Source organism: Paroedura picta, chromosome 18, assembly GCF_049243985.1.
Source record: "Paroedura picta isolate Pp20150507F chromosome 18, Ppicta_v3.0, whole genome shotgun sequence".
In the NCBI taxonomy this organism is placed as follows: domain Eukaryota; kingdom Metazoa; phylum Chordata; class Lepidosauria; order Squamata; family Gekkonidae; genus Paroedura; species Paroedura picta.
Genome location: NC_135386.1, coordinates 3552029 through 3577500, shown reverse-complemented (window position 1 = coordinate 3577500; position 25472 = coordinate 3552029). Strand labels below are relative to the sequence as shown.

The 25472-nt window shown below is 52.0% G+C and overlaps 4 protein-coding genes across 7 annotated transcripts in view; all 4 read left to right on the top strand.

The window, feature by feature from the left end:
• Positions 1-4636, top strand: part of LOC143827707 (protein PML-like) — an 11787-nt gene extending 7151 nt beyond the window's left edge. The window contains exons 7-8 of the mRNA XM_077317538.1: positions 2403-2532; positions 3451-4636. Of these exons, the coding sequence (XP_077173653.1) occupies positions 2403-2532; positions 3451-4172 (852 nt within the window). The 3' untranslated portion in view covers positions 4173-4636. The remainder of the gene's footprint in view (positions 1-2402; positions 2533-3450) is intronic.
• Positions 4637-7837: 3201 nt separating this feature from the next.
• Positions 7838-13030, top strand: ZP3 (zona pellucida glycoprotein 3). The gene is made up of 9 exons (XM_077317860.1): positions 7838-8278; positions 9562-9680; positions 9882-9985; positions 10908-11085; positions 11168-11285; positions 11933-12024; positions 12169-12305; positions 12429-12554; positions 12864-13030. The coding sequence occupies exons 1-9, from the start codon at positions 7874-7876 to the stop codon at positions 12971-12973; spliced, it is 1389 nt and encodes a 462-aa protein (XP_077173975.1). The 5' UTR covers positions 7838-7873; the 3' UTR covers positions 12974-13030.
• A 2038-nt stretch (positions 13031-15068) lies between these two features.
• On the top strand, positions 15069-18832 carry COMMD4 (COMM domain containing 4). Of its 2 annotated transcripts, XM_077317367.1 has the most exons (8): positions 15082-15159; positions 15294-15365; positions 16256-16321; positions 16516-16555; positions 16990-17109; positions 17556-17636; positions 17821-17997; positions 18183-18832. In XM_077317367.1, exons 1-8 carry the CDS (start codon positions 15157-15159, stop codon positions 18221-18223), a joined length of 600 nt encoding a protein of 199 aa, XP_077173482.1. In that variant the 5' UTR covers positions 15082-15156; the 3' UTR covers positions 18224-18832. The 2 variants fall into 2 exon arrangements, with proteins under 2 accessions (XP_077173483.1, XP_077173482.1); XM_077317368.1 differs by lacking the exon at positions 17556-17636 and having other exon boundaries at positions 15069-15159.
• A 145-nt stretch (positions 18833-18977) lies between these two features.
• Positions 18978-25372, top strand: NEIL1 (nei like DNA glycosylase 1). 3 transcript variants are annotated; one of them, XM_077317364.1, is made up of 10 exons: positions 18978-19762; positions 20379-20842; positions 21187-21306; positions 21946-22009; positions 22168-22261; positions 22614-22738; positions 23075-23102; positions 23680-23744; positions 23931-24174; positions 24626-25372. In XM_077317364.1, the coding sequence occupies exons 2-10, from the start codon at positions 20388-20390 to the stop codon at positions 24682-24684; spliced, it is 1254 nt and encodes a 417-aa protein (XP_077173479.1). In that variant the 5' UTR covers positions 18978-19762; positions 20379-20387; the 3' UTR covers positions 24685-25372. The 3 variants fall into 3 exon arrangements, with proteins under 3 accessions (XP_077173479.1, XP_077173480.1, XP_077173481.1); XM_077317365.1 differs by having other exon boundaries at positions 23683-23744; positions 24626-25369; XM_077317366.1 differs by lacking the exon at positions 18978-19762 and having other exon boundaries at positions 20383-20842; positions 23683-23744; positions 24626-25371.
• The last annotated feature ends 100 nt before the right edge of the window (positions 25373-25472 follow it).

Here is a 25472-nt window from a genome sequence, read left to right as displayed (position 1 = left end):
TCTATGCGCAACCCCCCCTCCCAATAGGAACCCCAAAACAGCTTGCGTCCTTCTTTTCTCAACTCAGTGGGTGTTTCTTCCAAGTAATAATCATTAAGATAAGGAAATGATATTCTGCATTTCCAGACCTTGGGAAGTTATGATTTGGAACTGGGGAAAATTGAGCACTGGGAAAAAAGCACCACTGTCTTAAAAAGAGAGGAGGGGAAGAGCCCTAACAGTCTAACTGACTAATACTTGTCTCAGAGGCAGTCGGGGGCAGGGTGTTCAGAGGAGCAGGAAGTCTCAAACTGAGTGAATCGGGACACAGGAGGAGATAATTAAAAAAATTACTGCAAGTTCCTACTCCAAAATATGCTCACGACACATCTCCTCTAATGCCCTCTGTGGCTTGGTGGAACGGTTAAGACCGGTGGGCTCAAATCTGGAGAACGGAGTTAGATTCCCCACTCCCTGTTCTAATGCAGCCAGCTGGGTGACCTTGGGCCGGTCCCAGTTCTCTCAGAGCTCTCTCAGGCCCGCCTACCTCACAGGGTGTCTGTTGTGGGGAGAGGAAGGTGATTTGAGACTTCTTTGGGTGCTGAAAAACAGGACATAAAACCCAGCTCTTCGTCGTATCGGGCACAGAAGTAAATTCCAGGTTTCCCCGGCTGAATTCTAAGCGGAGTTCGTGGTAGATGTCCAGCAGTGGTTCTTAGCCACAAGGTGTAGATGGGATACTCTGTCTGGGGCAGGGATGCTCTCTTGGGGCTTGACCTCCTAATGGCCACTGGCTTTTGGCCACTGTGTGACACAGAGTGTTGGACTGGGTGGGCCATTGGCCTGATCCAACATGGCTTCTCTTACATTCTTATCAGGGGTAGTCAACCTGTGGTCCTCCCGATTCCTACAGGGGCTCATGGGAATTGTATTCCATGAACATCTGGAGGACCACAGGTTGACTACCCCTGTGTTAGATTATATACACAGTAGAGACAGTGGATGGAGAGAAGTCATCCTTCTTTCTCCCAACATGCTAGAAAGTGCGGCACCTAAAATCGGGGAGGGGCTTTGGCTCAGGGGGAGAACCTCTGCTTGGCACACAGAAGATCCCAGGTTCAATCCCCGGCATCTCCAGTTGAAAGGACCAGGGCTCCTGTCTCACCCAGCATACCACTGGTCTGACCCAGCAGGGCTCTCCTGATGTCCTTAGGAAGGCCTCAGCCTCTCTGCCCTGTTGCTGGCCCTCCAGAGGAACCGGCTGGCCCCTGATTGAGACAGGAGGCTGGACTAGGTGGTCCACAGGTCTGACCCATCAGGGCTCTCTTGAAATTCTCACCAGTTTCTCTCTTGCTCACACAGAGTTAACACACGGAGGAGGGGAAATGCAAATCCTCTTCCAAGCAGGACCGCAGCTTTGGCAGTCTCCCCGCAAGAACGTTTCTCAGTGGCCTTAAGGAGTGCATCCCGAGGGCCGCGTGGCAGTCCTGCTAATAAAAAATCTACCCTGGGCTTCTTGTCACTGTCCTGTTCTTTTCCTCCTCCCTTCCTCCTCCTCCCCCTGCAAAATCCTGCGAGGATCCATCTGGGGCTTGTGTCAAGATTTGGTGTCCCTTTGACCATCAGAGGAGGCAGGACAGAGAGGGGGGGGGCTAATGGTCTGAGACAGCATTGGGCGCAACTTATGTCTTAATGCTCAGTAGGAGAGCGCATGTCCGCATGTTCTGAGTTCATATGCCAGGGAGGGCAGCTGGCAAAGATGAGGGAGAAGGCTGGAGCAGGGAGGGAGGTCCCCAACGTTATGCCCATGTGCGCCGGGCATCCACTGACACCGTTCCTTAGAAAGTGGGTAGGGCTTTTGCCCAGCAACGCTTCTGATTGGGCCCTGGAGACTGGATTGACTGTGCACGTTTTTTCAAAACACTGAAGGCGAGCGGCGGCGGCCATTTTGCAGCTGGCCCCGCCTCCTTTGCCGGCCATTTTGTGGCTGTGCCCATGACACTGCGTCAGGCTCCCAAAGGCACCCCCAAGCTCAAAACCTGAGACGCTGATGTCCTGACTCAGCATCCAGTCAGTTCTGGGTAGGGCTACGGCTTTTTTAGCTCTGACTTCTTGCCAATAAGTTCTTCCGACATTTGCAGGCTTTCCGCCCGTGTCAGAGGCCCTTTCCGCCCTGGACAGTTTTGCCCAACGTCTTTGGAAAACCGAAAAACTTCCCCCATATTACAACGCCTAGAGCTCAGCCGCCAGTTCCGTTTCCCGGGTCCTCCCCAAAATCTTCCCCAAATCTGCCGTGTTCTTTGGCTGCTCTGTAGCTCTCTGCTTCCTGTCTCTTCCCACCTCCTGCCGGCCAAGGAGCGGGTTTGACAGTCCCTGGGTTGTGTGAATAGGTTGTATCATAGTGCGTGTTGTCTCCTTGCCAGGGCTTCATCCGGCAAGAGGACAGCAGCTCAGAGAGCGTGCAGGAAGACATCTGGAGAAATACCTTCCAGCCCCTCAAACCGCTTTTCTCGGGGCAAGGATCGCTGGTGTTTTTCGACCTGCAGGTTTTACGTAAGAGGCTGGAACTCCTGTGCGGAATCGAGGGAGAGGGAGACTGGAGCCTGCAGAGATCCTTGGGGGTCTGTGCTCTGCCCCTGTTCGTGGGGGATCCACCCGTCAGGGGCTGCTAGCCATGGTTCCTGAAGGGAGCCTCCATATTCAGAGGCAGTCGATCTGCGTTTGCATTTAGTTCTATCTCCCCAGTCGGGACTCAGCTTAGGACATGGTTCTCTTCTTTTCCATGTTTTCACAGCAACCTTGTGAGGTAGACCCAGGCAGAGGGTTTGTGATGGGCCCCCAGGGCTCCCAGCAGGCTTCTAGGGTCGAAGTGGGGATTTGAATCCAGGTCTCCTAGGATCCTAATCTGACCCTACACCAAGCCAGCACTCACACTGGTCTTTATTCCCTTTATTCCAGAGGAACTGGTTGGCCCCTGTGTGAGACAGGAGGCTGGACTGGGTGGACCCCTGGTCTGACCCAGCAGGGCTCTCCTGATGTTCTTGCGAAAAATAATTCCAGCGGCAGATCATAAAGAACCACAACACTGTTAGATGAACGCCACTCAGCACTTCCTTTCCCCCTGGTGGCCACAGCATTCCCGTAAGGAAATTCACCAGATAGGGAATTTGGCAAAATCCAGGGCAGGAGATTCCGCACAGGTAGCAATCAAGCGAAAAGAACTTCACCGTCATACAGAACTCAGCACCACAAGAATCGGTGATGGCTGAGAGCAGCAGGCAGCATGAACATAAGCCATGTTGGACCAGGCCAGGGCCACATCCAGTCCAACCCTCTGTGTCACACAGCGGCCAAAACCCAGGGGCCCTCAGGAGGTCCACCGACAGAGCTCTCCTCCCGCCCTTGGCCACTCAAAACAGCTTCCTGCAGCCCTCCTCAGACAAAACCCATCCTCTCTTTTCTTTCTTGTAGCCGGACGGATCCTCCACCTCGTAGCCGTCGTGGACGAGTCCAGCTGCTTCTCCGTCATGATCCAGCCTCTGCTGTCCTTGCCTCAAGGAGAGGTGGAGGGAGGTCTCTGCGAGATCGGGCTGGAGGTCTTCCTCCGTTACCTCCTGAGCCTCCACCAGCCCATCCTGGTGGGCTACGACCTGTGGTCCATGAACTTCCCGGTCCTGGCGAGCTACCTGAAGGCCATCAAGAAGGAAGAGGCCTTCAAGTCGGCCGTTTTCGGTTTCTTAGACGCCGCGCTCCTCATTAAGGAGCGGATCGCCCACCTTCCTAGCTATTCCCTGAAGAGCCTAGATAACATCTACCTCTGGGGGCAGCTGGACGGTAGCCAGCCCATCGACTGCGCCAAGACCGTGAAAGACCTCTGCACCGTGTTGGATGTGAACCCCGGGACGGAGAGGCGACCGCTGACCAGCTATTCCAGCTTGCAGAGTTACAATTCCCTCCAGCCTCTCCTGACCACGGGGCTCCTAAGCCGCTCCACCGCCCAGGCCTTGGCGCTGCGCGGCGTCTGCCTAGCCGTTCTGCTCTCCGTGCACAAAAGGGACCCGGCGGGCGGGTTGCGAAAATTTGCCCGGTACCTGAACTCCTTGCGGTGCCACGGCGGGGAAAAGATCCGGCAGCTGAGCAGGGCCGGGGCATATTTTGAAGGTCTCCCCTCCATGAAATGTTCCTGCCATTAATTTGAAGCGTCGACCAGCTGCGTAGCTGCAGGAAACTGACCTCCGGGAGTACACAAAACCCTGTGTGCAAAAAAAAAACAAAAAACGGAGACTCTTGCTCAACACACAGAGTGTGTGTTGACAAACAACGGACCACATTGCATTCACAGCCATCACTAACAACCCCCCCTACACACACACACACAGAAATCTTTCCTCCACACAGTACACAAAAAGCCTCTGCTAGACTCTTTCTTTGCATGTTACCTTTTCGTGCCCGGTGGGAATTTTTCCTAAAGTCACTGGCTGCAGAAGGAAACACTTGGAAAGAACAAGAATCTTCTTACGAAGAGATGAGGACCACGGAGGCGTTTTGTGGGGTGTGAGAACTCAGGATTGGACGGGGGTGGTGACCGAGGGCTGTTGATGTAAGGCCATGTTGTTTGCTCATCCCAGTCATTAAACCTGGAAGCCCATTTCTCAAACTTGTGTTCTGTGAGCTTTATTCTTTGCTCTTTTGCTCGGATGGTTTTTTAATTTGACGGTTTCTGTTTTGCCCAGTCAGCTGCTAGAAAACTGTTTGCCCCCCCCCCCCTGTATTTATATAAGTTCTGCCAGCGTGGATAGATTTCAGGAAGGGACAGTGGCTCAGGCATGTATGACACATGTGTGGGGGTGGTGGTCACGTGGCTACAAGGCTGAGGTTGACCTTGGGACAGAGGAAGGGAGCGTTTGGTCCCTTCCGACGTGGCTTGGTTGGTGGAAGGACTGGCCCAATGACTACGGTTAAGAGTTCTGGTCCTGCTGGTGGCCCCTGGGTTTTGGCCCCTGTGTGACACGGAGTATGGGACTGGAGGGGCCGCTGGTCTGATCCAACATGGCTTCTCTGTTCTGAAAATACATAAACCTACCTTACACTGACTCAGTATAATGGGACCCTGGCTCAGTGGTTGAGCTTCTGCTTGGCATGCAGAAGGTCCCAGCTTCAATCCCCAGCATCTCCAGTTGAAAAGGACCAAGCAGGAGGGGATGGGGAAGACCACCGCCTGAGACCCAGGAGAGCAGCTACCAGCCAGTGTAGACAATATTGGTCTCGATAGACTCAGCTGAGAATAAATAAACCAGGCTAGAGTGCACAGAAAGCTTGTTTTGTTCAAGAGCTTAAAGGAGATGCAAGCAGACACGCCCAGTTTGGAAACATACACGCAAGAAATCAAGATTGGCGAAGGGTATTTACGGTGGTCCTAACTAAACAAGGGGGTCTGCCTACTAACAGTAGAAAGAGCTGCTTCAGAGCAGCCCCAGTGAGCTATTTAGAGTTGCCGGAACTGCATTTTTCCATCTCCGGCGTGCTTGTTTAATTCAGGAAACAAGGAGACCTGAATAAGTATGCATAGGATTGCAACCACACACCCTGCATAGGTGTGATGGGGGGGGGAACCAAGCTATTGCACCAGGTGTTTGCAGGATGCTTAAAGCCCTGCGGAGGAAGCACCTGGGTCAGGTACGGCATCCAGGTAACAGCCCTAGAGCAACCTGCTGGGTCTCGCTGGAGCCAGGTTGTTGGTACCAGAGAAAGGGGCGGTTCATCAAATGGAGCAAGGCCCAAATGTGTTTGGGGGGACAGAATATAGAGCTCTGAAATGGGGCAGGTGTGCTCTGTGGTAAAGCCAGCCCCAAGCCTCCCAATTTAGAAGAAGAACTTATATGCCGCTTTTATCTACCTGAAGGAGGCTCAAAGCGGCTTCCAATCTCCTTCCCTTTCCTCTCCCCACAACAGACACCCTGTGAGGGAGGGGAGGCTGAGAGAGCCCTGATATTACTGCTTAGAACAGCTTAGAGAACAACTTAAGGCATCATGGCCCATCTGAGCCCCTTCCTAAGGTTGCCAGACTCCAGGGGGCACCTAGAGACCTCTCACTGTTACAATCGATCTGCAGATGGCCCAGAAAATGGCCGCTTTTGAAGATGGACTTTGGCAAGCTGCCCTGATGAGGCCCCTCCCTCAATCTCCAGTTATTTCCCAGTACGCAGTTGGCAACCTGGAGACTGCCTTCTCTTGTGAGCACACTTCCCCCTCCAGGGAATGTTAGTCGGTTGTACGGTTAGGACTATCTCCCCCCTCTCCCTCGCAAAGCTAGTCTCTTTCTCAATAAAACTTTTTTCTTTCGAGTGGCTGGTGCACCGCCCTCTTGCACATTTAAACTCTGCTGACCCAAACATCTGCCCTGGGTCAAGAAGCTTTCCTCCCCGTCCCCCCATTACCCAGCAGCTGTATTGGATGCCCTTGAGGGTCAAAATTTGGGGAGAGGGAGAGAAGTGTGTTCACTCTTCTCCACCCCACATGTGATTTTTTTAAGCCTCAATCGTGTTCCCCCATGGTCATCTCTTCTAAACTGAAAAGCCATGGACCCTCCAGCCAGTCCTCCTAAGGAAGGGTCTCCAGTCCTCTAATCTATAGCAGGAAAGGCCCAGTTCCCACCTGGAGGTTGGTAACCCTAGGACATCAGGCGTTTAAAGCAGAGGTGACCGATTTTTTCAGCTTAAGGGCCTGATTTCTCCTGGGTTGTCATTATTGCATCCCTCCTCCAATGCAGGTGTCCAGCTGGGGCCACACCCTCTGCAGATAAAGTTGCAGTCCGACCTTGCGAGGAAGGCCGCTGAAGTTAGCTTCTGTGCACGTGCAAAGGCACAACCTGGCTCACAGCACAGGCCTTTCACAGCTAGAGAACATTGGCTCCCAGGCAAACAGTACGGGGCAGATCTCTTTCTGACAGGTCAGCATGACGCATGCCAAGTGACCGCTTTTGGTCTGAGCCTGCTGTATAATTTTCCGGGGGATTTTGGCTACTTCTGCAGCAGCCAAGGAGACCTTTGTTTCTGCTCAGATGCTTTCCCATTTAAAACAGTCCCGAGACAGCCCCTCTCTGCCTGACAGTGGCTATATAAACTCATTCCACTAAGGTTGCTAACCTCCAGGGGGTGACTGGAGAACTCCCGGAATTGCAGCTGACTGAAATTGGCTCCCCTGGAGAAAAATGGCCAATCTCGAAGCATCTCCTCCCAAAACCTCCAGGAATTCTCCAACCCACATTCTATCATTCACGTGTCTGTCTCACCCTGAGGAGCTCAAGAGCCTGTGTGTGATTTACCTCTCCCTTCTTTTTATTCACACAACAACCCTGCAGAGGGGTTTAGTCAGAGACAGAGCGAGCAGCCTGAAATCATTTGGTGATATTCCTGCCTGGATTGAAGGGGGCACCCAGCCCCAGCCCTACATCTCTCGATATTTATTATTTCTTAACAACATTCACTGCCTTTCTGCCTCCCAGGAACATCTGGCCCGGTTACAATATCAAAACAAAGAAAACATCCACAAGAATACCTCAAAACCAACCATTTAAAAAGTGTAGCCTGCCGGGAGAGTTGACTGATATTTTGGGCTGAGTGACAGGAAATCTAAGGGCCCTTTCACAGTTTGCATGTTGAGAACCGGCCAGGAAGGTAGCAACTGTTCCAGCTTGCCAGAGAGAAACTTAAGAGGGGCATTCAAATCGGCAGGTGCAAACCTGCTAAGTCGCTTCAGAATCGTAGCTCCAATTCTTTGGGTTCCCAGTTCTGACTGCAGCTGGTTCTCATTGATGCTCTGCCAAATTAAGAGACCTTTGAAGAGCTATAAGAGGCCAGTGCTGGCTGGTGCCCAGTCTTTGGAAGCCAGCAAAATGGGGTTCTCTTTGACGTTCAGTCTCGCCGTCCTCTTTTGGGCCGTCTGCGGGGTGGCTTCTTACAGCATCTGGGACGATTCTCCCAGGAACATCTGGCCCCCTATTCAGACTGTCCCACCGGCCTGGCTCGCTTACTCCCCTTCTGGGTCTCGGGCCGACCCCTGGGCCTGGGTGGACAACTCCCAGCCCCGAGCGATGTCCACTTTCACCCCCATTTCGGCACAATGTGGGGAGAGCCAGGTGGTGGTCACCGTAAAGAAGGACCTGTTTGGCACCGGGAGGCTGATCCAAGCGGCGGATCTCACCTTGGGGGCTTCCGGCTGCAAACATACCTCCCTCGACGCTGCGGAGGAAGCCGTGATATTCGAAGCTGGGCTGCATGAATGCGGCAGCACCTTGCAGGTAACTTCTTGCGTTCTGCTGAGGGGTTCAGGTGGGTCAGAAGCAGCAAGATGAAAGTCTTATTCCAGAGAGTTGGAAGGGAACTCCTGGGTCATCTAGTCCAACCCCTCGCACTGTGAGTGTCCTGCATCGTGCAGCGGGTTGGACTAGATGACCCAGGAGGTCCCTTCCAGCTCTGTGATTCCAAGAGAGACACATTGAAGAGCAGCCAAGTTTGATTCTGGGTCTAGGCTTCTTCAGAGACGTTCTGCTGGTCGCCAGTTTGGGCTGCCGCAGCAGAACGAAGGGTGACTCCAGTGGCATTGTAAAGACCCACAGGGTTTTAATTCTCGATGGAAGATTTCCTGTGTAGGCTCACCTTGTCAGAAATATTTCAGTGCTGGTCTGGAGCAGCAGAACAAAGCCTAAGTCCAGGGAAACCTTCCAGTCCCACAAAATTTAATTCTGGGGAGCTGTTTTCCAGTGCATTCACAGGAGACGGATCTGAAGAAATGCGTGTCCCCAGGAAAGCTTCTACCCAGAATTAAACTAGATCCAGGTGGGTCGCTGTGTAGGTTGAGAGGAGGGGAACAAAGTTTGAATGCAGGGACCCCCTGAAGACCCACCGCCCTTTGAGTGCTTAAAATTATAAGCTTGCGCCTGCAGAAATCTTCTTGCCCTCCAGCCTCAAATGAAATTGTGCTGGTTTTGAAGGCGCCTCAGGACTTGAATTCTGCTCTCGGAGTTCCCTGCCAGGTGGTATTTTCGCTAAGAAACTAATACTGAAAGTGGCTGCCTGTGGCCAAATTTGCAGCTTGCTGGGGAGGGGTGTAGCTGTGTTTGTTTCTCAAACAGCCAAACCTTGAAAATCAACGTGGTTTCATCCAAGGGGGTCCGCCGTTGTGTGAATGCATGCTTCTTCAGACCCATTGACTTGGCAGTTCCCCGTCCGTACATCCAGGTAGAACTGCATGGTGCAGGGGGTTGGACTAGATGGCCCATGAGGTCCCTTCAACTCTAGGATTCTAGGAACGTGAGCAGTACGTTGGCATAAGGCATGAAGAACCTGCTGAACAGATGCAAGGGCCGGACGGGGAAAACCAGCGTAGTTTATCAGGTTAACACTGGTTGGGGTTTAATTCCAGGGCGGAACCTTGCGAAGGAAACAGTTCGAAATTGCAGATCGGTGGGTAGATGTATCCTGATCTGCCAAATGAGGGGAGTCCTTAACCAAGACCCTGCCCTTTTATGTGCCATCCATCTCCTTTCTGCTTCTAACATGACTGGGCCTCGTTTTCACGCAGATGACGCCAGACTCCCTGGTCTACCGCATCACCCTCTTCTACAAACCCACCCCTGCCAGCAACGCTGTGGTGATAAGAACCAACCCCGTTGAAGTCCCGATCGAGTGCCACTATCCAAGGTGAGTTGGGGAGGAAGGGAGAGCAGAGCGGTGGTACATCCCACTGTAATGGAGTTGCCAGCTCCAGGTCAGGAAACCCCTGGAGATTTTAGGGGGTGGGGTTTGAGGGGGGTGGCGCTTCTTTTAATAGGCTCAGAAACATCAGAAGGAGGTTGGAGACCCTCTGCTGTACGTTGCTCATTGAACCCTTTTCTGTCCCAGGAAGAGCAACGTCAGCAGCAAGGCCATCAAGCCCACCTGGATCCCCTTCAGCTCGACGCTTTCCGCCGAACAGAAGCTGAGCTTCTCCTTGCGCTTAATGAATGGTGAGTGGGTTCCACCGTGGGCCTTGGGGCAACTTTTCCAGGTGATGCAGCCGGCCACCTCGCATGCGTTTTTGGGGAGTCAGTGGGGCTAGGTCGGGCTTTCGTCCAGCAAGGCTTTCGATGGGCTATAGGAGACCTGATTGGCTGTGCAGATTTGTTTTTTTAGCGGTGTTGCTTGGGTTCCAACAGCCCACGTGGGAATTTATTTTATTTTTCATTTTTCATTTTTTATTTTATTCATTATATTTATATACCGCCCTCCCCAGGGGCTCAGGGCGGTTTACATCATAGCATAAGAACCCCGTTCTGTTTTTTTATTTTTTATATTTATTTTTATATTCATATTTACTTTTAGTTATTGTGTTTATTTATTTTTATTTTTGATTGAATTTATTTTCATTCTTATTGAATTTGTTTATTTTTTATTTGAATTTATTTATTGAATTTATATACCGCTGCTCCCAATTGGGCCCACGGCGGTTTACATAGCAAAAGAATAAAACACAATTAAGAAAACCCATAATACCCTTAATTCATTATTAAGCAATAAGACAGTAGAGGTCCATGAACTTCTGGAGAGCCACAGCTGGGCCACGCCTGCCCTAGAGTCTTCTAAAGCAGGGGTAGTCAACCTGTGGTCCTCCAGATGTTCATGGACTACAATTCCCATGAGCCCCTGCCAGCGTTTGCTGGCAGGGGCTCATGGGAATTGTAGTTCATGAACATCTGGAGGACCACAGGTTGACTACCCCTGTTCTAAAGAGCCTGCTGCGGGGAGAAAAGCCGGGCGTGGTTCTTTGCTCCGGGGCCGAACCAGCGGTGTTCCCAAGAGCACATTGCGTTCCGTGTTGGTTCACTGCCCTGCCAGTTTGCTCCCTTGAGTGCCTTCCAGGTACGGTCCCATAACCAACTTTCCTTCCAGATGACTGGAGCGCCGAGCGACTCTCCAATGGGTACCAACTGGGGGACGTAATGAACATCCAGGCCAACGTGAACGGGGAGAACCACGTGGCTCTGAGACTTTTTGTGGACAGCTGCATCGCCACGCTGAGCCCAGAGGGAAACTCCGGCCCCAGATACGCCATAATCGATTATCATGGGTAAGAACTTCCTAGGTCTGTGCTGGGTTTACACCTGCAGGGCGGGTCAGGAAGCGTTGTTGACAGCCTCCTTCTTTTCTAGCTGTCTCGTTGACGGGAGGACAGACTCCAACTCGGCCTTCGTATCCCCGAGGGTGACGGAAGACTCGCTCCAGTTCTCAATAGATGTCTTCAGGTTTACGGGAGATCCCCGCGACTTGGTGAGACCTTGGCTTGCAGCCTGGCCAAAGCAGAAACGCAAGGACAGCTTACTGCGTTTCCTTGTCCCCCAACCCCTAGTAGAACGGCAGCTGATAAGTATTTTCAATAATAAGTTTGCCTACGTCAGGATTGGGATTCTGCTCCCTCATATCTAAAAAGAATATTCTGTTCAAAAATAGCCACTATTTTTTAAACAGTCTTTTTCTCAGTCTCATTAGAAGTTCTCCAATCTCGCTATACTTTTACAACTCCGAAAGCTGGTGTAGTGTGGTGGTTAAGAGTGGCAGCCTCTAATCTGGAGAGAACTGGGTTGGATTCCCCACTCCTTCTCCACAGGCAGCCAGCCGGGTGACCTTGAGCCAGTCCCAGTTCTCTCAGAGCTCTCTCAGCCCCACCTACCTCACAGGGTGTCTGTTATGCAGAGAGGAAGGGCAGGCAATTGCAAGTGGATTTGAGACCTGCTGGGTGACCTTGGCCAGTCCCAGTTCTCTCAGAACTCTCTCAGCCCCACCTACCTCACAGGGTGTCTGCTGTAGAGAAAGGAAGGGAACCGTCAGCTGCTTTGAGACCCCTTTGGGTAGTAAAAACATGGGGTCTCAAACCCAGCTCTTCTAACAGGTTTTCTTTTTAATCTAACGGGTTCTAGATCTACATTACTTGTCACTTGAAAGTGACCGCTGTAGACCAGGCCCCCGATCCTGTGAAGAAGGCGTGCTCTTTCAGCCGGGAAAGCAACACGTGAGTAAGCCCATAAGCGTCTCTACAGGAAGAAGGGTGGCTTGAAATGAGAGGGGAAAGATTTAGAAGACCCTGGGCCTGTTCCCTCTCCCCGTTCTCTACAAAGCTAACTTGGATTCTTCTCTGCCTGTTCTTGGTCGCCAGGTGGCTACCATTGGAAGGGTCAAGGGACATCTGCAGCTGCTGTGAAACCAGGAACTGTGGACCGACCAGTGTCCAGCCCGGGAGAGTCAACCCCTGGGAGAGGTGGTCTGGAGGAAGGAGAGTCGGACGAGCCGTGGGTACGTTCCACGATGCCAGGAAACGAAGCCCACTGCTCTGGATGGAATGGCCCTCCCACAGGTTGATACTTGTAGTAATATAATCCTCTCAAGGGGTCTTCTCGAACTTCCCCCCCAATACAGACAGGCAGAAGAAAGAAGTGGAGACAGACGTCACCTTGGGACCCCTGTTCATCATCGATGCCTACGTGGCTTCCAGAAGGTCCCTGGGCCACCAAAGCCACGATCTGGAGGCGACTCAAGAACAGGGTATGCTGGACCGTTAATACTCTAGAAAGCTTTGCTGGTTGGGAATTGGGCAGGGGCAGCTCTAGAAAATTGGCTTTCAAATGGGAACTGAGGTTAGAATCACGCTTGAAGTGGCCACTTTCTCCAGGAGGAACTGATCTCTGGAGCCTGGAGAGGTAATTCTGGAAGATCTCCACGCCTGGAAAATGCAACTCCTTTTACATAGCTTGTTGGTCAAGCCCTTTAGTTCTGTATTATAACTTGGTTGGCGACGGGATGTCTTCTGCTAGTGAAAAGTGCCTTTTTAATCCCATGTGTTTTCGTTCGCAGGCGGCTTTTCGATGCCTGTGCTGATCGGAGGCCTGGCCTTGATGTCTGTCGCTTTGGTGCTGGCTCTCACAGTTCTCCTCTTGGCCAGGAAGCATTCCAGGTCTCCTTAAAGCATCCTGATGTGATTGCTTGATGTTTAAAAAAAAAAGTAAAGTAAATAGAACTCGCTTGTGTCTTGTGTCTGGAAGAAAGGAGTATTGGGATATTTGGTTAAGAAAAAACGGGGGAAAGCAGCTTGATGTAGTGGTTAAAAGCAGCAGCTTCTAAGCAGGAGATTGTGGAAATGGAGCCCAGGGAGGGGAAAGGAGGGGAATGCAGTAATGTTCATCCACCGAAAAACCCAGGCCTGGAGAAATGGAATTTACAACCAGAGGCCCAGGCCTGATACCAGGAAAGATTTATGACAGGAAAGAGCTGGCAGATCCGTCTGTGCCACATTCCCCAAGAGAGAACAAAACCCGTCCCATCTGCCTGAGGTGAGTCACGCTGAGAGTCAAACAAAAGAATCCAAGAAGCAAAAGAACAGCAAATGGAGTCTGCTGTCAACCAGCCAAATTTTATGGAAGGTAGAAGCTTTTGGGTGCAGGCAAACCTTTTCTGACGCGTCTGACAAAATGTTCATGTGCACAGAGGCTTATGCCTCGAATAAAATTCGGCTGCTTCAGGCCAGCAGGGCTACTCATCAGAGTCAAACAAAAGTGGCCAGAAGTTCTTATCAGCATGCTGAAAGGCACAGTTGGAGGAAGAGAGCTATCGGGTGCATTAGAGGAGGAAGTGAACCCGTGGATAACTGATCTCTGTCAACTGGAGATAAGGCTGCCAGCGGTGTTTAATTCCAACCAGGCACAGGAAGAAGAAGAGTTGGTTTTTATAGCCCACTTTTCACTGCCTGAAGGAGTCTCAAAGCGGCTCGCACTTGCCTTCCCTTCCTCTCACAACAGTCACCCTATTGAGGTGGTTGGGGCTGAGAGCTCTAACAGAACTGCTCAGCTCAGCTGCCTGCATGTGGAGTGGGGAATCAAACCTGGCTTGCCAGATTAGAAACCACCGGTCTTATCTGCCACACCACGCTGGGTCTCTAGAAACACGCTTCTTAGTTCCAGTCTGTCCCCTAGGAGACTCCCACATAAGAAAGGAATGTGATTTGTTACACACACACACCTTATCTTATCTTGCCTCTGTAGCGTTCGCCTTTGCCAGGCGAGACCCAGGAAACTTATGTGGGGGAGAGATACAACTGAAAAATATAAGTTTCTTCTTTTTCAGTCTGCAACTAGTTACCGGATCTTGTTTGCCTGGGGTCACTGGTGGAAGATTTGGGGAGGGGGGACACACTTTGTCAGATACAGGTCCCAGTGACTCAAGAAGCATGCTTGTACATGAAAGCTTAGATCCAGAACAGAACTTGGTTGGATCTCAAGGTGCCCCTGGATTGAGGTTGTCCTGCTACTTCAGACAAATATTCCTGAAACTAAATTCAGAGCAATTGTCCTTAAAGCCCAGCCCAGAATTTTCCATGAGCACATCTTTAGAATGAATTTATCGGGTTCCCATACACTGGGAGTGAGCTTGAAGGCATATCACCCATACACTGCATGAGAAGAAAAGATCTTGAAATTGGGATGCCAGTTCTGGGGCTTCCTGGAATCTCAGTGCCTCTCCAGACTCCAGAGATCAGCTCCCCTGGAGAAAAGGGCTGCTTTTGAGGGGGGGGGGGACTCTGTGGCCTTGCTAATAAGGTTGCTTATTGCTTATTGCAAGGTTGCTAATAAGGAAGCCCAACCTCCAGGTGGGACCTGGGGATTCCCCAGAATGACAGCTCCTCTCCAAACTGCAAAGATCAACTCCTCTGGAGAAAAGGGCTGCATGGGAGGGGGGACTCGGTGGCCTTGCACCTTGCTGATAGGCATGCCAACCTCCAGGTGGGACCTGGGGATTCCCCAGAATGACAGCTCCTCTCCAAACTGCAAAGATCAGCTCCCCTGGAGAAAAAGGGCTGCTTGGGAGGGGTGGACTCCATAGCATTTTATTCCCCTTCCCCAAATCCCACCACCACCGGCTCCACCCCCAGAAGTCTCCCGGAATTTCCCTCCCAGGCCTGGCAACCCTCTCTTGCAATTGGGCTGCAGCCCCTACGAGGCAGCCTCGCTAAAGTGCGCCGGGCAGGAAAGGGTTACGGGCAAGAGCCGCACGTGGTCAGCTGACTCTCCCCGGGCGTCAGCTGACCCCTCCCTTGCTCTTCAGCGATTGGCTGGGGAGAGGAGTCAGCTGACGCCGCTCTGCACGGGCAATCATGGTGAGTTGGGCTGGGCTGGCTTTTCCTGTGCATCTTGATTGACAGGAGGGGGGACTTAATTTATATTATGTTATTTATTTATTTGATGCAGGAGCTTAATTTTCTTGCTTGCTTTTTTCCCCTTATTTTTGCAGAGGTTCCGGTTCTGCGGCGACCTGGACTGCCCAGATTGGGTCTTGGCAGAGATCAGCACATTGGCCAAAATAGTAAGCGCATGGCTTTTCCTGGGCTCAGATTTGGCCCCGGGGCTCTGGTTTGCCCCAGGCTGGCAACAGTCTGTCGTTCTAAGCAGCACTTTTCTCCAGGGAACCAGCCCCTGGAGCAATGCACTGGGATGCACTGGGATGTCCAGCAATGCGCTGGGATGCCAGGCAGGGAGACCTCCAGGTCCGCCCTGGAGGTTGGCAGCAGCAAAAGAGGTGCACAGAACCAAGGACTTCCTCAGCCATATGCATTGCTTTCCCAATTTTTTCTGATGTTGTCAGAACTTGGAAGTCAAGCAGGGTCTGCGTTTGGCGGGGAGACCACCAAAGAAGGATGGGGTTGCTACACAGGGGCAGGCAAGGGCCAGCCCCCTCTGAACAGCTCTTGTTTTGAAAACCCTACAGGGTCCCCATAAGTCAGCTGCAACTTGAGGCCCTCCCCCCAAGTGAGAAGCTTGGTGACGATTTCCTGCAGTTTTTCCTGGGGAAACGAGGTGTACAGCTGAGGACGTCATTGGTTCTATGGACTTTTGTTTTAATGCTGCCAACCTCCGGGTGGAACCAGGAGGTCTCCTGGTATCCCAGCCGATTGCCAGAGTATTGGGATCAGCTCCCTGGAGAAAACAGACTCTATGACGTTATATCCCATGCTCCCCATATTCTACCCCCCCCCCAAATGGCCAGGAATTGCTTAGCAACTTTACCTTGCTTAGAACTAAGTGACCACAACCTTGCAGATGGGAATATCTTCCATAGCTTCTTATTTGATTCAGTGATGTAAAAATTTGTCTGTGTTGGAATTTGCTGTTTCTGAGATGTTTCTTTGTGCGATTTGCGGAGTTGCTGAAATGGCCAGCACGGTTTGACTGGGGATTTTATCGTTTTTGCCTCAGTCCTCCGTGAAACTGAAGCTGATCTGTGTCCAGGTTCTAAAGGATCTACTTGGAGAGGGAATTGACGTAAGTCATTAAACAGTTTTAGCTTGATGCAACTTTCTGTGGGGTTAGATAAATTAGCAACGAGTGAAGCCACTGTCTTCTCTCTAATCAAAGAAGGACATTTGGCCATCTCTTAATGGCTTTCTCTAGTGTGAGACCTAAACCACAAATTGTTTCAAAGTTTGTGCGTGTCTCCCCCCCCCACTCTTTTACAGTATGCGAAGATTCTGAAGCTGACCTCAGATGCAAAGTTTGGTGAGTTCTCTTCCTTTTTGTGCGATGGGATCCCAGATGCTGCTGCAGCTTTGAGCTGTTGTGCACTCTGCTAGTTAGGGGCATATTGCCTTCATATTCCAACACTTAGGACGCTTATATTTGATATCCAAAATCCCCCGCTCCTGTTCTCATTAAATTCCACTTTGTAATTCTTACTCCAGTCCCCAGGAAAAAAGGTTTTGCATCCAAGGGCTCCTTAAAGACTGACAAAGTTTTATTCAAGGTAGAAGCTTTCGTGTGCAGGCACGCTGCTTTGGAGATAAGGTTCCCTTGAATAAAAGTTCATTGCTTCTTTCTGTTAGGGAAGGAGCAGCAGGCAGCCTCTGTAACACCGACCCTTGCAAGGACAGGTGAGTCACTTCTGTTTGCGTGCTGACTGTCCTTCCTCTTCCTCCTCCTCCTCTCCTCCGCAGAGTCTGGGGACGTCAAAGCTACCATCGCGGTGCTCAACTTCATCCTCTCCAGTGCAGCCAAGCATAATGTTGACAGTGAGTCGTTGTCCAGCGAGCTGCAGCAGCTGGGGCTGCCGAAAGGTGAGCCAGGCCAAGAGGAGATGGGAAGGGAGAGCTCTAGGCTTGGGCGGTACCATTTGAGCACCCGAGCAGTGAGAGAAGCCATGGCAGATGTAGGAAGCTGCTTTAAACACAGGGAGACATTCTGGTCTGTCTGGCGAAGGGCTGGCAGTTCTGGTAGGTGGATGCTCTCCAGGGTTCACACAAAGAAAAGGCTTCAGCGTAAGATCAGACCAGTGAGGGTCCATCAGATCCAGCATCCTGTCTCATACAGGGGACAGCCAGTTCCTCTGGAAGGCCAAGAACAGGGCAGAGAGATTGAGGTCTTCCTAAGAACATCACAGAAGAGCCCTGCTGGATCAGACCAGGGGTCCATCTAGTCCAGCTCGGGCAGAGTTGAGGCTGAGTTGACGGCTGGCTGGATTCTCCCCTCCGAATCGGTTTCAAAAAACCCTTCTGCGTTTCAGAACATGCCACAGGCCTGTGCCGGTCTTATGAGGAGAAGCAGAGCCCCTTACAGGAGAGCCTTCGAGGATGCAGCCTGCGATGTGAGTCTTTCTTGCCAGACTTTAACACGCAAAGGGGCTGAGCAGCCAAGCGGCTTTAAAAGATTCAGAGAGGTGGATGAATCGAGTTTGATGGGCGATCCGCGAATTCAGGAGAATCAGATTTTGTTTCCCTCCCCACAAATGGTCTCCCTAGTTATCTGTGTCTGTCTCTCACTGTCTGCAGTGAACCGCCTGGATTCTGTATCCTGGCGAGTGGATTACACATTTGGGTCCAGTGAGCTCCGGCAGGTCAACGAACCAGTCGTGCATCTCAAGCTCAACATCCGGGACGTTGGCAAAGGAGGCTCGGAACCCGTGGCGATGACTCTGTCGGCAGAGAAGTTCCGCGTCTTACTCGCAGGTTGGTTTGTTTTTCCGCCTTATGGCCACCCCTTGAACTCCCTCAGTTCCACCTACCTTAGAGGCTGTCTGTTGTGGGGAGAGGAAGCGAAAGGTGTTTGTAAGCCACTTTGAGACTCCGGGTAGGGAAAAGCGGGGTAGAAAACCCAACTCCTCCTCTTCAATCCTTCTCTTCCCTTGTTTCAGAGCTGAAGCAAGCCCATGCCCTTATGAAAACACTTGACTGAGGAGGATCATAGAGAGCGTCGGAACAGGAATGAACAGCTCTTTTGAGAAATGTGAACAATCCCCGTAAACAGCGCTCCTCACCCCTCGTCAGAACGGAGTCGTTGCCACGATCCATTCCCCCTCACCAACTCACTCCCTCTCCCACCCTTCTAGATTTTTCACTACTGGCAGAGCAAGTCCAGGACAATCTCCTCCACAACCTTTTTTGGGGGTTTGAAGTTTGCCTATTTAGGGAGACCCCCCCAAGAGTTTCAAAGGTCTCCTGACTCCGCAGCAGCAGGGGATGGGATTCCACGCTGCCCGTGAGCTCCATCAGAGGAGGCCTTGTCAATCTTCCCACGGGCTTCTACTGGCTGTCATTTCGTGGATCCATCTTCCCGCTAACTGGGGCCTTCTCTCTTCTTCCTGCCGACTGCAGTGATGTCTTTATTTGTAGCCGGCCCTCTTCCCAAATGCGTCTTTTTTGGCCTGCCATACTCTGAGCGTCTAACCTGGAAAGCGATGTACTTTTCAAGCGTTTGTGGCTCTGTGCTGAAATATAGTCATTCCTTTGTTTTAAAAAATTGTACTTTGGGAGGGATGGGAGAAAATAAATCTTGACATGTTGAGACATCTGGTGGTGAGTTGGATGAATGGAGTTCTCTTTGGGGAGAGGCCATCTGGCGGGCAGAAGGAGCCTTTTTCTGTGGCGGGAACTGATCTCTGTAGTCTAGGGATAAGTTCTCATTCCAGGGGATCCCCAGGTCCCACCTGCAGGCTGGCCTCCCAAAGTGCCAGACCAGGGTCCGATCCTCGGTATGCCGTGGACCTAGGGCCAGTCATGCCCATTCCACCTGACCTCCTTCGCAGATTTGTTGTTGGCCTCCTGCAAGCAAGACCTGTATTGTGCGCACCTCACCAAGCATGTGAAGCATATTTTGCAGGGGGCATTGGTAGGCATACGGGCTCCACATATTTAGGTTAGGAACTTTCCTGCTCTTTTTCAAAGCATTTAGTCCTGTGTCCTGATAAACTCAATTAGAGACAGTTACGCAGTTAGGGCTAGCTCTCCGTCCTCACTTTACAAAGTTGTTTCAATTCACAACAAAGCGACTTATTCTTTAAGCAGCCAGTGCTCCTTTGTATATTTAAGCACCACCAACATTTGCGAGGGTGAAATGGAGCATAGGGCAGCAGTTTAGGCCCCCCTCGGGGAGAAAGGCAATGCTAGAAAGAAAGCCAAGAAACAGATCTGTCAGAACTACAACTCCCAAGGTGCTATGCGGTCTGATGAGATCATATGACCAGGGACTGCAACTCCCAAAATGCTTTGCTGCACATCATGCCCAGGGGGAACAGAAGATCAGGAACTACAGCTCCCAACATGCCTTGCGGCACTCTTCGGCCAATGGGAGCACTGTGGACAATTTCCGCGTCTTATTTCACGCGTGGACAAGAACGGTGAACTTTTTCACTTGCTCATCGGAACGAGCTGACCTCCTGGTGTGCAGGGATTTTTTGCCCAGGCGTTCGCAGGTCACTAAGGGGAAAGCGAGCTGGTAGGTGGGAATTATGTAACTTTTCTGTCTCCCGCATTTTGGGGTGTTTCTTAGTCAAATTTTCAGGGGGGTTAACGGTGTGCATTTTGCCACAAAGGACAAATGTACCAAATGCACCAAAGCAATTTTGCACTTTAGGATTCAAGTCCAGTGTGGGTGGCGGAGCAAGCCTGAGAAAAGAGGATCTCTGAGCATGTACAGAGCTCCCTCCTCCTCTGTTCCCAACCTAAATCTGACGCAAACTCCTACACCGTGTTTCTGTTTGCTAGCTAGTAATTTAAAAAAATCAAGCTATGCCCTCAAAAGCACTACTCTGTTTAAATCGTCTAGCTTTGACAAGCACAGTGACATGGTTAAGAACGCCATCTTCCAACCTGGCAAGCCGGGTTTGATTCCCCCACTCCGCCGTGTGCAGCCAGCTGGTCACAGTCCTTGGCCTGGTCACAGTCCTTATCGAGCTGTCCTCACTGATCAGTTCTCTCAGAGCTCCCTCAGCCCCACCTCCTTCCCAGGGGGGACAAGAAGGGAAGAAGGCAATTGTAAGCCGCTTCGGTAGAGGAAGGTGGGGTAAAAAAACAAACAAAAATCCAACTCTTCTTCTTGTTGTTTTATCAAGGTTTTGAGAATGCCGGAGGGCCCGGAGATCTCCTTAGCCAGCCAGTACATCAACGGGGTCTGCGATGGGCTTGTCTTCTCGGGGCGGGTGGAGAAATCGCAGGTGAGCAAGAATTCCGAGGTGCCCTTTGAGAGCGAGGCGTACCTGATCTCGGCCACGTCGCGGGGCAAAGAGCTGAAGCTGACCCTGACGCCGATCAGCCGGCCACCTGCGCCCCCTTCCAAGGGGCAGGAGCAGAACCAGAAGCCGATGGATCTCATTGTCCGCTTTGGGATGTCGGGGCTCTTCAAGATGACCCCGGAGGCCGAGATCCCCAAGCATGCGCACTTGCGCTTCTACACCAAGGAGAGCCCACGCCGAACTCTCTGCTTCGTGGATTTCCGCCGCTTCGGCAGGTGGGAAGCGGACGGCTCGTGGCAACCCAACCGTGGACCGTGCGTGATGCTGGAATATGAGAAATTCAGGTGAGGGATGTCCAAAGCCCGCCTGTGTGCCCAGCACAGGATGTATGACTGTACAGATCTGCCAAATGAGACCTTCCCTTCCCTTCCCTTCCCTTCCCTTCTGCTTGGTCCTTCTAACTGGAGATGCCGGGGATTGAACCTGGGACCTCCTGCCTGCCAAGCAGAGGCTCTGCCCCTGAGCCAGGGTCCCAGATCAAGGCCTTCCCCATCCCCTCCTGCCTGGTCCTTTAACTGGAGATGCCGGGGATTGAACCTGGGACCTCCTGCCTGCCAAGCAGAGGCTCTGCCCCTGAGCCACGGTGCCTCCCCTGCTTCTAACAGCCTTCCTGCCTTCTGTGTTCTAGGGAGAATGTGCTGAAGAATCTCTCAGATAAAGCTTTCAACAAACCCATCTGCGAAGCCCTGCTTGACCAGAAGTTTTTTAACGGCATCGGCAACTACCTGCGTGCCGAAATCCTCTACAGGTGAGGAGGGGGCAGACCAATCAGAGTTTGTCGAGTCGGTCGAGGGGAAAAAGAAGAAGAGTTGGTTTTACACCTCGCTTTCCACTCCCGGGAAAGGGGCTTACTGTCGCCTTCCTTTCCTCTCCCACAACAGACAACCTATAAGGTAGGTGGGGCTGTGTGATCCCTAACATTACTGGCTGTGTGAGAACAGCTCTATCAGGACTCTGACTAGGCCAAGGTCACCCAGGTGGCCACATGGGGAGGAGCGGGGAATCAAACCTGGCTCGCCAGATTAGAAGCGGTCGCTCCTGACCACGCCACGAAGCTGGCGTTGGTGACCAAATACAGAAGGGCTCACAGGGCCTGCCTTGGAGAGGGAAGTAGGCCTAAAACACACAAGGCCTTCATGGGCTTATAGGACAGATGAGGAAAGGATTCCCAGGCCCGGCTCCCTTTGTGTGGCAACGCCTGTGCATCAAGGGGGAGACCTCGACACAGATATGCTCACAGGCCTGCTGGATCTGTGTGGTGGTCTCTAGATAGCTCCTGGCTCCTGGTCTCTAGCACATCTCCCCTTTTAATGTCCTCACGCACCACGTCACTGGGAATGCCCGGGATTTGCACGCGAGACCGTTCCTTTACTGGGCACCCTTTTAGGTCGAAAATCCCTCCCTTCGAGAAGGCCCGGACCGTTCTGGAGAGCTTGCAGCGCCGGGAGCCGGTGAGAGGGGAGAGGGTGGGGTGGGGGAAGCCCCCCCAGGAGTCTTTGCATGCTGGCTGGGGAATTTCCTTGACCCAGCTTGGGGAAGGCGGGGAGGGAGCTGTCATCTCCCAGCCATTGACGGTTGCTTGTGGGTGGGCGTCTCCTGACCCTCGCAGGACGCCGCCGTGACGCTCAGCAGGAAGGTGAAGCAGGAGAACCCGGACTTGCTGGAACTCTGCCACGTGGTGCCCACTGAAGTGGTTCGTCTGGGTAAGGGCCAGTGTGGCGCCGTTTGGGGTGTCTTGCCTGGGGGCAGCTGGGCTGAAGCCGATGCTGGGCTCTGGGTTGTTGTGGGTGGGCAAGGAGGGGGAGGAGAATCAGAGGGGTGGGACGCAGCGTGGTTACGTGCGGTGGCTTTTAACCTGGAGAGCCGGGTTCGATTCCCCGCTCCTTCATATGCAGCCAGCTGGGTGCCCTGGGGTCAGTCCCGGTTCCCATAGATCTGTCTTCGTGACCGAGGAACTTAAAAAGAAAATACAAGTAGGTGAACAGCTGCGACTGTTTTGACCGAACGTCAGGTGCCGCAGGAGTTTCACCTTGGGCGTTTTCTCCTGTGCTCCAGTGGGCAAAGGTTACAATTCGGAGTGGTCCGCGTATTCCTCCATCTTTAAAGAGTGGCTGCAGTGCTACAGCGTCCCCGGAATGAGATCCCTGCAGGATGCCAACGGCAGGACCATTTGGTTCCAGGTAGGAGCTGAAATCCGGACCGTTCTATCAGAGCAATGCCACAGCAAAAGGTGGCGCTTGCTGAGATGGTGGAGATTACTCTAGACATCTTGCCCCTGACCCACAGGATGGGAGACCACCAAGGCAGAAAATGGCGGGCCACCTTTGTTTCCCCAAAATAATTGGCTGTGACTCAAAGCCGAGAGAAAACGCAGAGGCCTTGCTGCATTGGGCATTTTTAACGTTGTGTGTGTGGAGAAACGGATTCATTAGTGTGTATTTCTTTAATCTTTGGGTTCTTGAGTCAAGGTTTCTCTCCTTCCTTTCTGATTGATCGGCCCTTTTCCTTTCACACAGGGGAATCCCGGACCGCTGACCCCGAAAGGTAGGCATCAGCGTGGGCACCCTTGCTGGGGAAGGAAAGCGGTTTTTCCTTCCGTCCTTTTCAAGAGCTGGCTTGTTGAGGAAAGGAGGAAGAATCAGGGGCTTCTCAGTTTAAAAAAGAGATGCCTAAAGGAGAACAGGATATAGAAATGTATAAAATTATGTGTGGGCTGGAGAGTGTGGACAAAGAGATTTTTCCCCAAAAAAGGCTAGAATTCGAGGGCATCCGCGGAAGCCAATAGGCAGTAGTTTCAGGACAGATAAAAATACTACTTTACACAGAGTGATTCAGGTGAGAAATTCGCTGCCAGAGGATATAGCGGTGGCTGCAAGAATAAACAGCTTTCAAAGGGGATGGCAGATTCATGAAGGATAAATCTTATCCATGGCTACTAGCTGTGGTGAATGAGGAGAACCTCCACATTCAGAGGCACTAAACCACTGAATTCCAGAGCCAGGAGCGGGCACCGTGGCGGCCGCACTCACCATGTTCAGAAGACTTTTTTGTCAGCCTTGTCACTTGGACGGTGAGGAGCAAATGGGTGAAATTAAATCAATGCTGTTTTTCTTTTGGGGAGCAGGGAGAAAGTCACGCAAAAGACAGCCACAAGCAAAAAAGGACCCTGAGGTCCTGAGTCCTAAGGTAAACAATTTCCTGGCTCATTGCTTACCTATCTGGAGAAGCTGGGGATTGAACCGGGGACCTTCTGCATGCCAGGCAGAGGCTCTGCCACTGTGCTACAGCCCCTCTTGCAGCCTGTTTTGAATGGCAGCGGTGAAATCTCACTTCTCTTGCTTGGTCATGTGTCTATATGGTGTCTCTGGCTAGGTAACGAAGTCAAGGGCGGGAAAGGACTTGAAGATTGGCACTCCCAAGGCAGGTGCTGACGGAAGAGGGGAGACGAAGAAGAGGGGCAGACTTGTCCGAGAAAACGCCAAGGTCACTGCAGGAAATGACGTGGGGAAACCAACCACCAGGGCTAGGAGGAAGGCCCTTGTCACACAGGACTCTCCCATGGCCGCCCCTGCAGTGAAATCCCGGAACAGGCGAGTTTCTGCTCCGAAGGACCCAGGTGAGAGACGCATTCTGATGAAGGGGGCTCAAACAGTCCTGTAAAAGCAAGATTCAGGTAGAAGGGCTGACAGGCGGCAGTTCTGTCTGAATCTCCTAGCCGTGGTGACTCGAGAGAACTTCCATGTTCAGTGGCAGCCAACCTCAGAGTACCCGGACCAGGAGGTCACCTCAAGGAAGGCCTTAGACTCTCTGCCCTGTTGCTAGATCTTCAGAGAAGCTGGCTGGCCCCTGTGTGAGACGGGAGGCTGGACTGGAAGGACCTTCACTGGTTTGATCCAGCAGGGCTCTCCTGATGTTATTAGGAAGGCCTTGACCTCTCTGCCCTGTTGTTGGCCCTCCAGAGGAACTGGCTGGCCACTCTGATGCTGGACTAGATGGACCTTCACTGGTCGGCTCCAGCAGGGCTCTCCTGAGGTTCTGATCTTGTTGCTTATTTTCCCCTCTTCTAGCCTCACCTGCCGTCGCCTCTAGAGCCCAACGCCCGAGGGCCAAAAAGGCACCCTGCTGACAAAACCCGCCCTTCCTGCAACCTCTGACCTCCCATGCAGCTTGACTGGGGAACCCCTGCAAACAAATGATGAACAATTTTGCTGATTCCACAACACCTGCTCGGGCTTCACGGCCGAGGAACCGGGGACCGAGCGAGCATGAAAGCGTTCTAAGCTACAAATCCACCCCTTGGGCGCATCATGATTAATGCTTAATACTTGAGGCTCTCTGAGCCGACGCCAGACGACGCCAAGGAATTGCAAGGCAAGCTTGGGGTGCTTTTCACCGTAACCTTGTGCCGATGCAGAACGGTGCCTGGGTCGCCTTCGAGGGGATGTAGACTTTGAAGGAACTTGGTTAGTGTGCCTGAGAATTTGAGATTGCCTTCTCTTTAGCCCCCCGTCCCAAAAACTTGGACGCCCTCCGGTTGGGGAGGTGGGTTCTTATACGAAATCGGGGACAGCTCTGAGACCGAACCCAGGAATTTTGGCACCAATCGGGACCTGAGCGCGTTGTTTTTTCGGGAGCAATCACGTCAAATGAACCGGCGGAACAACAAGAGAGCTTTCAGTTCCAAAAGCTACGGGATCGGATGGACTTTCCCCGCTTCTAGCCTTGGCCGGGGAATGCTTTTTCGAATGGTTATTTTGATCAAATGCTTGGCTGCAATTCTTCCCTTCTTGATTGTGAATTTAAAAAAAAAACGAGATGGTTTTTGATATGAATAAAAGTTATTTTTATTCCCAGAAACTGTCCTGCTTGGGGAGGAAGGGGGGGGGGGTGGTCACGGGCGTAAGAGCAGCCAGC